Genomic DNA, 15,348 nt, shown 5'->3' with positions numbered 1-15,348 from the left:
ATAAAATCTTTAAAAAAAAATAAATAAATAAAAAGATATAACCACACAAGAGTCTTTACTGGATTCTGGCTCAAAGACAAAAACAAGGGGCACCTGGCTGGCTCAGTCAGTAGAGCATGTGACTCCTGATCTCAGAGTTGTAAGCTCCAGCCCCATGTTGGGTGTTGAGATTGTTTTAAAAAAAATAAAAATCTTAAAAAAAAAAAAAAGAGCAATCAGAGGGGAAATTTGAAAAGGGACTGGATACTAGATGATATGGGATTATAGATAATTTCTTCAGGGTAATAATGATATCATGATTATGTAGAAGAATGGCCTTATTCTCAGGAGATACCACTGTGGTTAAGGGCAAAAAGTGTCATGGTATTTGCCATTTATTTTCAAACAGTTCAAAACAAATAAACAAAACACACATATGGATGCACATATAAGTCTAGACACACACATATGTAATACCCAGAAGGAGAGAAAAGAAATTTGACAACTGTAGGCAAAAAGTTATCGATGAGTCTATGTGAAAGATAAATGGGTATGCATTGTGCTTATAACTTTTCTGTAGGTTTGAAATTCTTCCAAAATAAAGTTGTGAGAGAAAAAAAAGAACTGGCTTAATTTGGGAAGACAGAAATTTCAATTCACTACTCAGCAAGGATCTAAACCCTTTAGCGTTTCAATCTTGGCAGGTTGTAGTCAAATTCAATTGGGTCACTGCTCTGGACTTCTAATTTGGGGAAAGGGAAGGTGGGCAGGAAGAAACAAAACAGTGACTGAAGCTTAATCTGAGGCAAGGAATTGAAAGATGTAAATCAGGACAAGGTAGAATAAAGATACCGAATGAAGGAGGTGATGTTAAATTAAGAAAGGTCACGTCATCCCGGGAGCAAGACCAAGACTGTGGGCAGAATGAAAGGGCTCCTACAGGTCCAGAAACACAGCTGCAACTGGACAGAACCTTGGCTATGCCCAGCAAAGTTAGCACTGGGCATTCATTGGCCATTATTGCTCTGCCACAGGAATGCAGAAACCAGTGAGATCTCACAGAAGATGGGTAAACATGGCTGACAGGAAGGTAGGTAGGTCCCAGGGAACGGTGAAAGGACTTAGAATTTATCAGTCTTCTTCTGTGTGGATGCAAAAATGAAGGGAAGGAAACAGACTTTAGTTAGAATAGGAGAGAGTCCAGCTAGATAAAAGGAAGACCTTGCTGATCACAATCAGATGAGGAAGACTATGTGGAGTCTGCCCCTGAACAGCTCTGGGGAGAGAGAATGACATGCCCCTGATGTCTCATTAGTACCCACCCCCCTGCCCCCGGCCCCCGGAAGACAGGGAAGTGCAGCAGAGGAGTCTGAGCCTCCTCTAGTTCTAGAATTCCCCAGCTCTTATTAAAGGGTAAATAAGAGATGGCCACTGACCAATTCAGCTAAATGGAAAGCTCAGGGCCCATGCTATTATCTGGGGTGAAGTAAGTTCACTGGGAAGGTGGGGGAGGCACAAATTCAAAAGGAGATTTGCCTTACCTAGGCTGATCAGACAGCTGTGCTATGGGCTCCCAGACCAAGCAGGAGGGTATAAACAGCGCTCAATTTACCTGTGGCTAGCCACAGGCAGAAGGGCTGATCCCATGACTGGGCAAGCAGACATCAGAGCTCAGAGGGCAGGTCTGCTCACTGGCTACACCTCACTAGGTTGGAACCTGTCAGGTTCTCTGCTCTTAACACTGACTCAGGTTCATTTTGCTTGGGGCTGAGGGGTGGGGAGGTGGGCTCATAAGAAGCAGTTGCTCAATTATTCAGGACCAGGAGGTTACGGTCACAGGATCTGCTTTGCCTTCAGGGTCTAAAATCCTATTAGGGTCACTCTGCCCAGCCCTGACAACCCTTGCAAAGCTGCGTGGACCATGCTGTCCCACTTGCAGAAAGCCTTCTCTGGTTACCTCCATCTCCTTCTGCAAGTTCTACTGTGTCCCCGGCTGCACCCGGAGACACCCAAGAGTCCGCTACATCCCACCTAGTGGTTCCCTACCTGGCCTCTGACATCCTGGACCTGACCCAGGCTGACTTCAAATCCCAGGCAAATTCCCAGGCCGTCGTCCTAGCGGTGGAAAAACGCCAAAGCGTGCCGGGCAACCTTCCGGGGCAGCCCCTTTGCTGCAGCCCCTGGTCTTGCCAGTTGCTCCGAGATTCAAAGGTGATGCAGTGCCTCCAGGGTAAACCTCTTCTGAAAAGCAAGATCAGATGGCCTCTCCAGAAACAGCCTTGAAAGGTATGACATTGGGAAGGTTTTTCCTATCATCAGTGTACGCCCGAGACCACTGAGGACTTCAGAGCAGGACACCTGTCAGGTCACCTCTCTCCATGTCCTTACGGAGGCAGAGGTGGACAGGACAACACACATCACTGGAGGGTAAGTTACACCCCCTCCACAAAGTACACGAAGGGCTTCGCGTCTGCTCTTAAATCAAGGGCTTAACAGTACTAGTCTCTTCTTTTACAAGTCAGGCAAAGAAAAGGCTTGGCCTCCTGAAACAAAGGAGAATTTGATCCAGGGAAACAGTGTGGGAGGTTCATTACCAAGACATCCTATCTATACGTCTAAGAACCGGAATGCCACTGCTACCGTCCTAAGTAGACCGCTTTGGCCATTTGCACACCTCCATGCTGCACACGACCCACCAGGAATCAGGGGGGCAGCCTTTCCTCATCCTCCTGCACTGTGTTCTGCCCCTGGATGTCATCCACCCAGCACTTCTGTTGGGGTAGGACAGAGCCAGGAAGAACCAGAGAATTGTGGCGATAGCCTATATAACATGATAACTGCCTAAAGACAAGCAATCTAAGTATATATAAGCTGGGGTAATAATATAGTAAATGCTCACAGGTCTCTTTCACATAACTGGCTGGAGCCCATGGGGAAAAAAAAACCCTTTGAAGCCAACTTAACCACAATCTCATGGCTCTAAGGTGGCTGCCCGGGAGGCACTGCAGAGAAAGGACACATGCTAAAATGAAAGATTTTCAAAAACTGTTCTGTTAGGAAGCAGAGTAAGAATCATTCACTCAACCCTAATTCTGGAAGCTGGGGGGACATACCAGTAAGTGAAACTGTCAGGAACGATTCAGGTGCCTTCCAGGAGCACAGAGAGACGTAGGACTTGTGGTTTGGTGTTAGAGCAAAGGGACCAGGAAACAAACAGCAGTGTCTGAAGCTCTCCCTCAACCAGCTGAGCAGGATGATCAGATCCGTCCCCGGGCCCTGTGCTTAGCAGTTTTCCCTGACTGACAGCGAGTCCTACCTCTGTGTACACAGTTGTAACTCTCGTCCACTTGGTAAGACGTGTCACACGGAACCACAAGAACGTCTTCCCTCGGGCTCCTGTCCCTCCACAAGCGGACTGGTGCACGGCTGAGAAAGCTGTCTGGCCTGGGCCCACACTCTAGCCTTGCTCTCTACGCCGAACCTGACTGCTTTTTGCCCATCCATCTCTGACATAAAAACTCAAACTAGAATTATTCCGTGGCTCTGGCACAAGAGGCTTCTGATCTCATGCTCTTTAAGAAATGTAGAGAGATGAGTGAAGAGCAGAGTAAAAGTGTTCCTTAGAATAGGGAAGCAGCTGTCCCGAGAAGGTACCTGGACATCCTGAGTGTGCTTGGCGTGCTTCGGCAGACTGCTGCACACCGGCTGACCCCCTGCTGGGTCAGTGCGGGGCCTGCATGGGGCGTGGGCACACCACAGCAGGTCCCCCGATCGTTCCTGGCATCTGATGCCCCCCTGGTCCAGCTCAGGGAGTCAGGGCAAGCCGCAGTCTAGGCTCCTGAGGGGTGGCCTACCACAGTGGTCAGTCCCTGGGCCCAAATCCTGCCTCGGCCCCAGTGTGCTACGTGAACTCAGGTCAGTTGACTTCTCTGGGCTTCAGTTTTGCTGTCTGTTAAACGGGGAGAATAAGAGATGTTATAAGAGGAAGAGAAGAGAACTTACACTCTCAAGAACTCCTGGTACCGTCAAATTAGTCTAGCATGTACTCATCTTTTAAACTTTTTATTTGGAAGTAATTTCAAACGTCCAGATACGAGAACAAGAGCAGGACATATAACCTTGACCCAGATTTGCCTTTGGGCAAACATTTGTCCCACCTGCTTTGTCATTTGCTTTCCTTCACGTGCACTTTTTCACACACATGCTCACACTCAGCACCTACATGCTCACTCACACTCAAGACACACACTCACATTCAGATAAACACGCGTACTGTCCTTTGTTGGGTTTTTGTGTGGTGTTCTGTTTGAAAACAAAGACGTACAGGAGGGTGGGAGGTTCGAGATAAAATGCCAACAAAGGGGAGCCTTGCTACTTCGAGATGGGTCCGCTGCTCCTCTCCCTCCTCCCTGCCCCCAAGGCAGATGGCTAGTGCTGGGGCCCTGGCTCAGGGATGAACCATTACATGGACAGGGACCAGAAAAAGTACTTGACACAGAAGAAGAGAGTTGGTTACTCTCCTTTAAACAACAAAAAACACAAAAAACAACAACAAAGCATTGATATGAACCATGGAAATAGCTTTATTATACAGAATTGTTTTTTATAATGTTTGTTATAATGGGATTTTATCTTATGAAGTTGAGAAATAACAGGCAAAGAAAGGATACACATAAGCATATGGTTATCAGGACATTCAAGAATTCTATACAAAGTCTGATTTTATAAGAGAGGTAAGTGGGTAAAGAGCTGCCTGGAACTCTCTCGGGGAGGCAGGGAGGGGGCCTAGGTAACCTCTGTGAAACAGGCCAGGCAATTTCTCCATGATACCAAAGTCCCTAGATGGAGCTTTCTTCTGAGTTCAAGTCCCCGCTAGTCCCCTTTATTGGGCACACACTTGTCTCATAAAAGCATTATCATGTATCACAGTGACTCTACTCCTACTTAACCTAAAGCTAGGAGGAGGAGACAGTCAAATAGAGCATGGCAGGGAGGGCGGGGGTAGTTTGCACCAGGGGTTCCCTACATGGAAGACTAAGCTGTCATCATAATGCCATTGCACCTGAACCTACCCCCCAGCAGAGGATTGCACCACCCACATTTATTCCCAGGTGCTCTTTGGGGTTCCACATAGTCACACATAAGAAAGACACCCTTTCCTATAAGCTCCATCTTGGAGGTATCTTCCTGACGTGGGCCCAAGCCCAGTAACCATGACAATGACCCCACTTATAAGCAGGAAAAACCTTCCTGCCTCCTGGGCCTGTCTGTCCCTGGTTAGCTTCTCATTCTACCTGGAAATTGCATCTCTCAAACCAGTGGGAGGTACTCAAAGCTGCCACCATATCACACATTTAACGTAATAACCGTCACCTTCCAATTAGCCACACCAAGTGAATAGTCACTTAGAGGGTGCTGAAGAAACAACAGACTTCTTTGCAGCCCATTTTCCTTTCCAATTTTCTTTTGGTCAACTGAACAGATGAATTTTTGCTCCTGGAATACAGGCATACAAGCCGAAGGGAAACATGGGCTGGGCGTGTGCTGGGCAGGTGACATAGAGGATGCCAGCCCGGGAGGAAATTCACAATGGACTCGCCACACGTATGTGGGAAAAGCCCTGGGATCAGGAGCAAAAGGGCTTTATAGTCACACGGTCCTGGGCAAGTCACTTCCTTTCTAGGTCGCACTTCAAACTTATCTGTGAAAACAAGTCAATGCCACCTGCACCTGCAAGACCGTCAGGCAGATGAATGAGAAACGTTCTAGAATCCCGACCAGGAGCAACAGAGAGCTAAATGAATGGAACACACTGTTAAAACTAAAGCTATCTAAATGCTCAACTTCCCCGAAAAATACAAGTTTGTTGGGATTCCCAGGCTCTTTCTTTCCACTGAAGCAGCTGTTTTTGCCTTCTCCTGCGAACACAGAACTCCCCAGGGTTGCGGTTCCAGTGAGAGAGAGTCCAGGCGCTACTCTCAACAGTAAGAAGTGCATGCACCACATGGGTGTGACTCGCACTGCCTTCTTCCCAATCTCTGCATCGGACTCTGGCTGCATCCCCTCGGTCTCGCCAAATGCCATCCAGCTCCACCCTCAACCCTGGCTTGTCATTTCTGATGGGTATGAGTTACAAAGACAATCCCCAAACAGAGGCCGTGCGGCAGGTTTTCAGCCAGCTTGCAGGTGTGGGGCAGGGAGCGCAAGTGTTATCAGTGCTGGTTCTCTCAAAGCGGTGTGGGCGATCAAACACGCACTGGGCACAGAAAACTGGTAAAGAAAAGGCAGTGTGTGGGGCAGGGAAGAGGAGAAGGAAGGGCGAGGTAAGAGAAGCTGTCTTTCCTTCCTCTCAATTGCAGTTTTACTCTGTTCAAAGTTACCCCCAGCTGGACAGGTTTAGAAAACAATTTGACTAAGCCGCCAGGTCCATGGTTGGCAACCTGAACAAAGGGGCAACGTGGGCTCCGTGGATGACAGTGTATGTGTCCAGGGCATGGGGAATGCTAATGAGCATCTCTTTCCAGCATTTCCCAACTTGCGGCGTGGGGAGAGAAGGAGAAACAGGATGGTGCCTGGCTTGGGAAAGGGGGCTTCCAGCTTGATCACACCTCTAGATGAAGCCTGAAACCCCATTCGGGCCCAAATCCCGTAGACAGTTCTGCTCCCTAGCCTAGAAAAGTCACTGATTCAGATTTCATTTTTCTGCTTCCCTTTGCTATACATTAGCCTACTAGGAATTTGGTGTAAATTTGCCTGGAGTGAAAGGACACGCAGTATTCATCTCACTTTCCTTGGCCTGTCACCATATCCACTTCTAAGCCGAAAGCCAGGTAGTCTGGCTTTTTTTTTTTTTTTTTTAAACAAAATCCTAAATGTTGGCTGTTTCCATGGATCCACCTGGTAACTAACTGCCCAAGCTCACCCTCTGGCTTTAAGTGTGAGGGGAAGGGAACCTACAGGCCTAGCAATGACATCCATGGAAATGCCACGTCTTTGCCACCAGCTGGGCTTCAAGCCCAATGACCAGGATGAATAGGAGACCAGTGATTTAAAGAGAGAGAGAACACTAACACTTCGGGGGGTGGGGGTGGGGTGGGGGGAGGTTGCCTTGGAAGTAGCTGCAGAGAGGTATTATAAAGGGGGCACAGTGTGTGGGGACCAGAAGTGGGAAAAACCATTTCAAGTGAGACTGGGGGAAGTGTGGCTCACTCTCCCCACCCCTGCTGCCTTTCCAGCAACTCAATCCAACAAGTATTTATTGAGCACGACACTCCCCATCTGCCCTGGCCCTCCCTCTGCAAAAACACTCAAATCTGTTCAAGCTGCAGGGTGAGTTCCATTGCACTTGAACTTGAAACATGAGGTGCCTACCTTTTAAAAAGGCAGGCACACAATTTGCAGCATGGGCTGAAGGGACTAAAGAGATCTGAGAAAGTGAAGAAACACAGCTGACCAGACGGCCACACCAATGCCACTTTTGAAAGGGAAGGGAAAAGAGAAGAGTAAAAACTTAATTTAACCTTAGGGAGAATAATACACTGGCCAATTGGGTGGGGGAGAAAAAAGCTTACTGGAAATATCCCGGTTAATTCTCCAATTAACCCTACGTAACATGAAAGGAATAAATATTCCTTTATTCTATGCCTCCTCCAGCTTGAATTAAATTTTATCCACTGGTGGACATGTTAGTCATTTGCTTTTAGAGTCCTATGTTTATCCTACCTTTCCCTCTTAAGGAGGTGAGACCTCAGTGCTCTCCTGCATGTTTTCATTGAGGATCAGATGACAGGGGATTCAGGTAACAGAGCTGGGGAGGAACTAGACCTATGCTTATTGGCATAGTTCTCTCCAGCTTAAAAAGCCACCCTCCATTCACAAGATAGGGAGCTCAGGGTCTGAGAAGAGGCATCCCAGACTTACAACTCTGCCCTGCCAAATACTAAGAAGCCACATCCAGGCGGCCTCAGAGAAAAACTCCACCACCCCTGATCACAGACCCGCTGCTTCAGATCAACCAAAGCCCTCAGAGGAATCTTCCCAGGCCTCCCCCAACCTCCGACCCTTTTATGAGGGAGCTGGAAGCAGAGCAGAAACTGCTCATGGGCAGGCAGTGCTGAGCCCAAGGCCCTCCATCCATCCCCAATATCAGCCAGCCGGGGCGTGTGAGCAGGGAAGGGGAGGTGTCCAGAGCCCCAACTTCAGTTCCAGGTTGCCCAAGGGCTAGAGCTAAAAGATTCCCTATTATGAAATACTTTGATAGCATTCTTTCGAGTTCATTAAAGCCACCCTTGATTGGCTGTGGTTTTCTGACACAGTAAAAGTCAACTGAGGCTTATTCGGGCCTGAGGATAAACATTTAAATGACTCCAAGCTGAGCATGCAGCTTTGTAGTGACCCTGAGGAAAAGCGTGGAGGAGGAGAGCGAAGTGCCAGGAAGAGTTTTCAAACCCAGGAGGTTTGGTGGGGACCCTGAGCTGGAGGCCTGAGTGGGGGGAGCCAGTGTAGAGAAACTCCCTCCATCCAGCTGTTCCCAAGAACACGGGCCCCTTCACAAGCTCCACACCGCTGGAGAGGAACTGGAGCACGGATAATTTATAACTTCAAATATAATCCAAAACTCTTTTCTCTCGGAGATCGGGATTTGTTTTTGACCTAACAATGTGAATAGATTCGGCTCGTGTTTGGTTAATTCATAACCCTGCAAACCAAATAATGGAGCCCTCTATGAAGACTCAACTCAGCCCTCAGCCGGGGCGGGGTTGGAAGGCGACCAGGTTTCTCACTCATCTTTTGTCTGTTTCCACTCTTCCTGGCCCCTCTTCTATCCACCTCAAAGTGGGGCAAAACTTAGTAACCCACAAAGAGATTGTCCACTCCCACTCAACAAACGTGCTGGTGGGCACCCACCTTCACTCTGAACTGGAAAGGAAACACAAGGTTTCTCCTTCCAGCTCCTTGAAAGGGCTCCAAACTGCCTGGAGAGTAAGGGTAAGCCCAGGCAAGACTAGGAAAGCATTGGAGCTGGTGTCAAATAGCATTTGGGAAGTGTGATAGTGTCAGTAAGATTTCAAAACCAGACCCGCCTCCAGAACATGTCACACCCTAAAGTGTGAATCCTTATGGCACAAAGTCTCTACGTGAGAGGTATAAAAATCCAGAGGAGGATGTTTGATTTCTTTTTTTTTTAAATAATCTCTACACCCAACGTGGGGCTCAAACTCACAACCTGGAGATCAAGAGTCATGTGCTCTACCGATTGAGCCTGCCAGGCACCCCGAGGACGCTTGATTTCTAACAGTTCCATGAAGATCAAGGAATACACTGAGTAACGTACAGAATTGTTGAATCCTTATGTTGTACAACTGAAACTAATATAACACCGTATGTTAATTATGCTTTAATTAAAAAAAGAACAAGATCAAAGAATAGTGTGGCGTGGGTGCCCATCACACCATTCAGTATAAACTAGCCAAAAATATGGGTAAAGTGTTCTCTGCTATTAAAGCCCACCAACCACTTTGGCAACACTCACATGGCCACCAGAACTGGAAGTTTTGCAATCCTGCCCCAAATTTTCTGGAGATCCATCTATATTTGGAACCAGAGAGAATGATGTCCTCTTACCACCACACCCACTTTTGTTCTCATCCCTCCTCCACTGACCTCAAACGGTTTAAAATATCCTAGCTCTATGTTACATGAGTGGAGAACTTCCCATATATATAATCCTTTGCTATCCCAAACATGGAAGAACACATGGACCCATGCTCCTTTAGGGACCGACGGGATAAAGCAGTTAGGCACTGTGACCCCCAAATTTCAAGGATGCTGTCACTGGTGATAACATTTAAGACAGACTTCAGCAGTACATTTTGGGGACCACGTGCCTGGGGCAAGCAAAGCTGTCAAAAGCAAGTTAGCAGCATCAGGCTAAGCAGTGTTTAATGCTTCCCAGAGGGTGCCTCAATCACAGAGCATCCAAGGACGACTGTAGCTCTTAAAGGATTTTAACTGCACCCCCAGGCTTCATTACAGCAAGATGGCTCCTTGGCATTGAGAAGCTGGACTGCTTCTGACACCAGCGTCCAGGAGGACCATGATTTGATGAGGGCTTTTTCTCAAGGTCCCTAATAAGGGACCTCCTTAATGTGGTTCCAGACCTATCTAAACACCCATCCCCCAAGGACTAAGTTTTCAAAGCATTGCAAGGAAAGGAGTTTAATAATTACCAATAGCATTGCTATTAACAATGCTGCCTTATATTCACTGAAACGGCCATCCTGGAGAACCGAATGGACGTCTGAAGTAAACCCATCCTACGTCCCTGTGGGGAAGCCAGTTTTAAGGCAGCCCCGACTACTGCCAGCTGTCAGTGATCGAGAAAAATCCCAAACAGGAGATAAACCTAAAGCCATTTCCAACTGATTTGAAATGTGTTCACTGCAGTTGTGGGTGTTTTGGGAGGGGTTATGAGGGGAGGGGGTGCATATTTGCCTAACAGTCAAGCTTTTATGTAAATCCAAATTAGTTTATGTCTACTGAACACATGCCACCTGACAACGCAGGGGGTGGGGGCGGGGGGGCAGGGAGGCAGCCTCCATTCACATGTGCTGATCCTCCACAAAGACTGAGAACTGACTGGAAGCTGATGACCCCCCCCCTTTTCTTTTCGCCTAAAACATGAGTGGGGATACAGGCTTGTTACTTTTCTTTACTCCCTTAGAATTTTCTGAGGAGGTGTACACCACATGCATTGAAACTGACCTTTATATAGGAATAATGGTAAGGAACACTGTTTAAGACAAGGGTAGGCCAACTTTTCCTGTAAAGTGCCATGGTAGTAAATATTTTAAGCTTTGTGGGCCTTATGGTCTCTATCACAACTACTCCACTCTGTCACTGTCGTGAAAGAGCAGCCACAGACAATACTAAATGAAGGAGCATGGCTGAGTTCCAATAAAACTTTATTTACAAAAGCGGGCAGAGGCCTAGATTTGGCCTGCAGGCCATAACTGCCAACCCTGGGTTAAAGAAGGTTCTGCTGGGCAGAGGAGGTCAGAGGCAACCCGTGGCTCCCCCAGCACCCAGCTGACCCCTGTGGGGCTGGTCCACTAGAGAGGAATTTGCAAAGCTGGATTAAACATTATCTTCATTCTAGAGATACGGAGACAGAGACACTGAACAGGATAGTTAAGACTGGAACCCAGAACAATTCACCTCCCAGTCCCGTTTTGTCCATCAGTAGTCCTGGAAGAACATAAAAGTTAGCAGCCTCCAACTGACGTAAGACACAAATGAGAATTTAATTAAAGGGGAAACTGCTGTAAGAAATGTATCCTGGGTTGCTATTCCCCACGGGTGGATCTTAGCTTTCCTAGACTTGACCTTCATTTTTCTCACTGTTCTCTTTTGCCTTCCACACCCCTAGCCCAGGCTCAGAAAAATGAAGCCATTCCTCATTTTATGAAGACATCCCTCATGATGAATGGCCACAGAAGGTAAATCCTGTTCTTTACACCATCACCCTGTTTTTACAAGGTCTAATATATCTTGTCAGGACCACAACAGGGCATGTGGCAGAGATAACTGCACAGCCCTGAGCACTACGACACTTTGGGATGGGAAAGAAACAGTGACGGCACCTAATTGTCCCTGAAACCCAGTCCCAGCTCACATGCCTTTTTAAACAGTTGGGTTCTGGAGCCCTGTTTAGAAAAGCTCATTTTAAAAGATGAGGGAGTAAAACTGCAAGAGGCAGCCTTGAAATTCTGAAATTTGCAGTACTGGTTTCAGACCAACATGGGTTTGCTCTTTGAAGCCTGAAAGGCAATGGGTTTTGGCCAACAGTGCTCTCACCGTGGCTGGGTGGAGGGAAGAGTAACGACAGAAGCAGCGGCACACTGATGGCACCTTCTAGGTGCCTCAGACTTTATAACTGTTAACTCAGGATATAGTTATGATTCACATTCTAACAGATGAGGAAACTGAGGCACAGAAGTTAAGAAACTTCTTCCATGCCACACAGCTAGTAAATGGCAGAGCCTGGAATCAAAATTCAGGAATCCTGGGACCCAGAGCCAGGAGGATTCTCGTAAGGGTTTATGAATGTAAGGCGTTTCCTCCTATCGCAGGTACGCCACTAGCCTGTAGAGGAAACCACTCCTGCCGCTTCTCAAGTGCAAGGAATGGAAACAATCTGAACACACATAGACAGTCAAGTTAACACATAGAAGACCCGATGTACTCCCAAACCAAAGGTCAGGTACAGCCCCTTAATGTCTGCTCACAGAGAAGTCCACAGGCTCAGACCCCTCTTTCCTATCTTTCCTCTCTCCTGCCTCACTGAAAATCTATAGATAATCCCACCATATAGCAGATAAGTGCCTCATTAATGCCTCTGGGATACTAAAAGGTGGAGGGATAACCCATCAGCCCAATTCATACACAAAGGACCACTCAACTTGCCCTAAATCATCCAAATAGTTATGCAGAACTCTAGCTTCCTATGATTTTTACCAGGATCTTTGGGCCCCTGGCCCTCTAAAAAGGAAGAGGCCACGTAAAGAACCCAGTTATCCAAACCTACACTCTTCTCCATTCCACAGCACCCACCAGTGTTTGTGCCTTTAATGTTAGTTCTATGGTAGACATAAAATAACTGCTCTTAAAATATGACTGCTATTAGATTTCCAGCTATAGCATAGGCAGGCTTTCTGTTGATTTCTACTAAAAGTGACTAAGGTTCTGGTGCTTGCTGTTCTACTAACTCCCCTGGACTCCAAGGAAGTCCAAACAAAACCAACAGGTTTATAATCTTGTGGTTTGCTTTATAGCTCATGATAGGCATGAGTTTGGGCATTGCTCTGCTCTACACCACCAGATAGGCATACTTTGACTAGTTGGTCACCATCTTGCTACCAGACTTGACCACGTTTCTGTGTTCCAAGATGCAATGTTAACATTTACAATGAGGTCCAGATAGACTTGGACTTTCTACTTCAGAGACCCTTAATCCCATTCCTACCTAGAAAGGCACTGTAGCAGCTATACTTTCAGGAGGGGGGTGTGCCGCAATGAAGCCTAGTAATCACAAAAAGCTCAAGAAACTCTGGTGTAGAGAATGTCATTAACCATTAGACGGTGGGGACCATGACTTTTGTACATTTGGTAGACTCTGAGGCTTTGGAAGTGTGCAATGATCTTTTTCACATCTGGTGTGAATCAAATGCAAGCCTCACTTTCAACTTATTGCCAACCTCCTCATGCAAGTAGGTTCCTTTTCCCATTCCTCACTGCCTGCCTTTGTGGGGGATCCATCACAGCTTTGAGTGTGAAAGCAAGGTTAATCTTGCTCCTCCCTAGTTTCCCCACACCCACCACATCAAGCTGCTATTAAGACACCGTTTCAGGGCTGTTCAGAAAGCGGGGGTATTTGCCCTTGAGTGTAGCCCTCACCCCACTGCCACGTTGGCTGGCAATGCCCCGGACTAAACAGCCTTGGTGGGGGTAGGAGAGAAAGGCAGGGGGCACACTGCCCAGGCCCTATACACACACCCACACGATAGTTGGAATGAGACAGCCATATTAAGCAGGTCAATGATCTGGGAACATACAACTTCTGGGTCACACCAAGAGGAATGTAGGGAATCGGAGCGGAGCGTTTGTACCGTAGTAAAAGCCATTAAACTAACTTATTCCAACGGCTCGGATGAAATCAGCTCCGGGAGGTGGCATAAAGGGAAGTGCACGTTAAGTGGGGGGGAAAGGAACTCCAGAGCCGTAGAGCGGGATGCTGGAACCAAACTCAAGTTGGAGAAGTAACACATGGCTCCACGGGGCTCTCCTCCATGCCCCTCCCCCTCCCCGTGCAGACGTCCAGCGCCCACCGGCTCCTCGCTCCAGCGCCAGCCAGCACAGGGCGCCCCCATCACGTGCCACTCACTCCTTCCTCACACCTCGCTGCCACCCCTGCATCTTCCACTCACCCCCACACGACACCTCTGCCCACTTTTCGGTTACGCCCCCAAAGACAGCCTCCGTCTGCCCTGTCCCTCCCCTCACCTCCCGGCCCCGACTGCCTGCACACTCTGTCCCAGCGGTGGACCCAGCGTCTCGCTCCCTCCGCCCTCGCAGACTTTGCGCGACCCCCTTTCTCTCCCCTCGCCCCCATCCACTTTCCCCTCACGCTTCTCCCCGTGCCCCTCCCCCCATCACGCGCCCCCCCTCCCCCAACGGCTCCTCCCCCCGGTACCCGCTCCAGGCCCGGCTCACCTGCGCGGCCACCCCCGTCCCGGCGCTGGTGCGGCTGCTGCAGCTGGAAGGGGACCGTGGCCCTGAGCGGCTGCAGCCCAGCCCGGGGGGAGCCGGCGGGGGCTGGGGGAGAGCAGCCCCGCCGGAGCCCCCCGGCCCCTCCGCGCCCCGGCCCCCAAGGACCTCCGCCTCTGCCGCCCGCTGCGGCCCCCGCCATCGCCCGCCCGACCGCCTGCCTGCCTCGGCCCCACAGCGAGCCCCACACAGCCCCCCAACCCCCGCTGCGGCTGCTTATCTGCTGTGCGGGGCGGAGACCGGCCCCCTCAGCCCAGAACTCTCATTGGCCTACAGAGCCCCAGACCCCTCCCCCCAACCAATCCACGGCTTGTTCTTCCCACTCCAGAGGATGATTGCTCGATATGCCTAGCGATCCAACCCAAGACCCCACCCTCATCCCGCCCCCTCCCGCTTTCCTCCGTCCGAGGAGCCGCCGATTGGTCCGTCCGGAAGAGGGCCGGTTCTCCGGTGCCGCCAATGAGAAGACGCAGAAAAGGGGAGCGTCACACCCAGTCCCAGGTAGTATGCAAATACACTGTCACGTGACGTCAGGCTAAGCGGGGGTGGGGCCGGGTGTAAGATGGAATCAAGCACTAGTGGAATCATTATGGGGGGTAGGGAGGAGTGTCAAACTTTCGGCAGTTGAGCCCGGCAAGCATCGAGAAAGCGAGAACTTCAAAAAAGCACTACTTTTGATTTAACCTAAAAATATTAGTTGTGAACCCTCATAGGATCTCACTGCTGCTCGCAAGCTCCAACGTAAGATTCTACAAATTAATGCAAAGTTTGCATATATTTGCATGCGATTTGCATTATATTCCTGCACTTAATGGCTACCGTGCCTCATGTGACACCCACATTTGTCTTTCTCCACGCTTCCAAGTCCCTAGCTGGTGTGGGTCCAACCCCCCCCCCAAAAAAAACACAAAAAAACAACCCAGCTGCTAGCCTGTAAATTATATTGCGACTGAAAAGGAGCAGGGAATTTCCCTTCAGAGCCGTCCATTCCAAGTCTAGCTCAGCAGAGTGGAAGAACAAAGTGACTGAGAAACTTGCCCAAAT

At 48.8% G+C, this 15,348-nt stretch overlaps 1 protein-coding gene across 1 annotated transcript in view; it reads right to left on the bottom strand.

Annotated features, from left to right (window-relative positions):
• FAM117A (family with sequence similarity 117 member A) overlaps window positions 1–14,465 on the bottom strand; it is a 42,157-nt gene extending 27,692 nt beyond the window's left edge. Inside the window, exon 1 of the mRNA XM_036094871.2 lies at window positions 14,251–14,465. Within this exon, the coding sequence (XP_035950764.1) occupies window positions 14,251–14,446 (196 nt within the window). The 5' untranslated portion in view covers window positions 14,447–14,465. The remainder of the gene's footprint in view (window positions 1–14,250) is intronic.
• Window positions 14,466–15,348: the final 883 nt, after the last annotated feature.

Source organism: Halichoerus grypus, chromosome 2, assembly GCF_964656455.1.
Source record: "Halichoerus grypus chromosome 2, mHalGry1.hap1.1, whole genome shotgun sequence".
Taxonomy (NCBI): Eukaryota; Metazoa; Chordata; class Mammalia; order Carnivora; family Phocidae; genus Halichoerus; species Halichoerus grypus.
The sequence above is the reverse complement of the archived record's forward strand: the minus strand, read 5'-3'. Positions and strand labels throughout refer to the sequence as shown.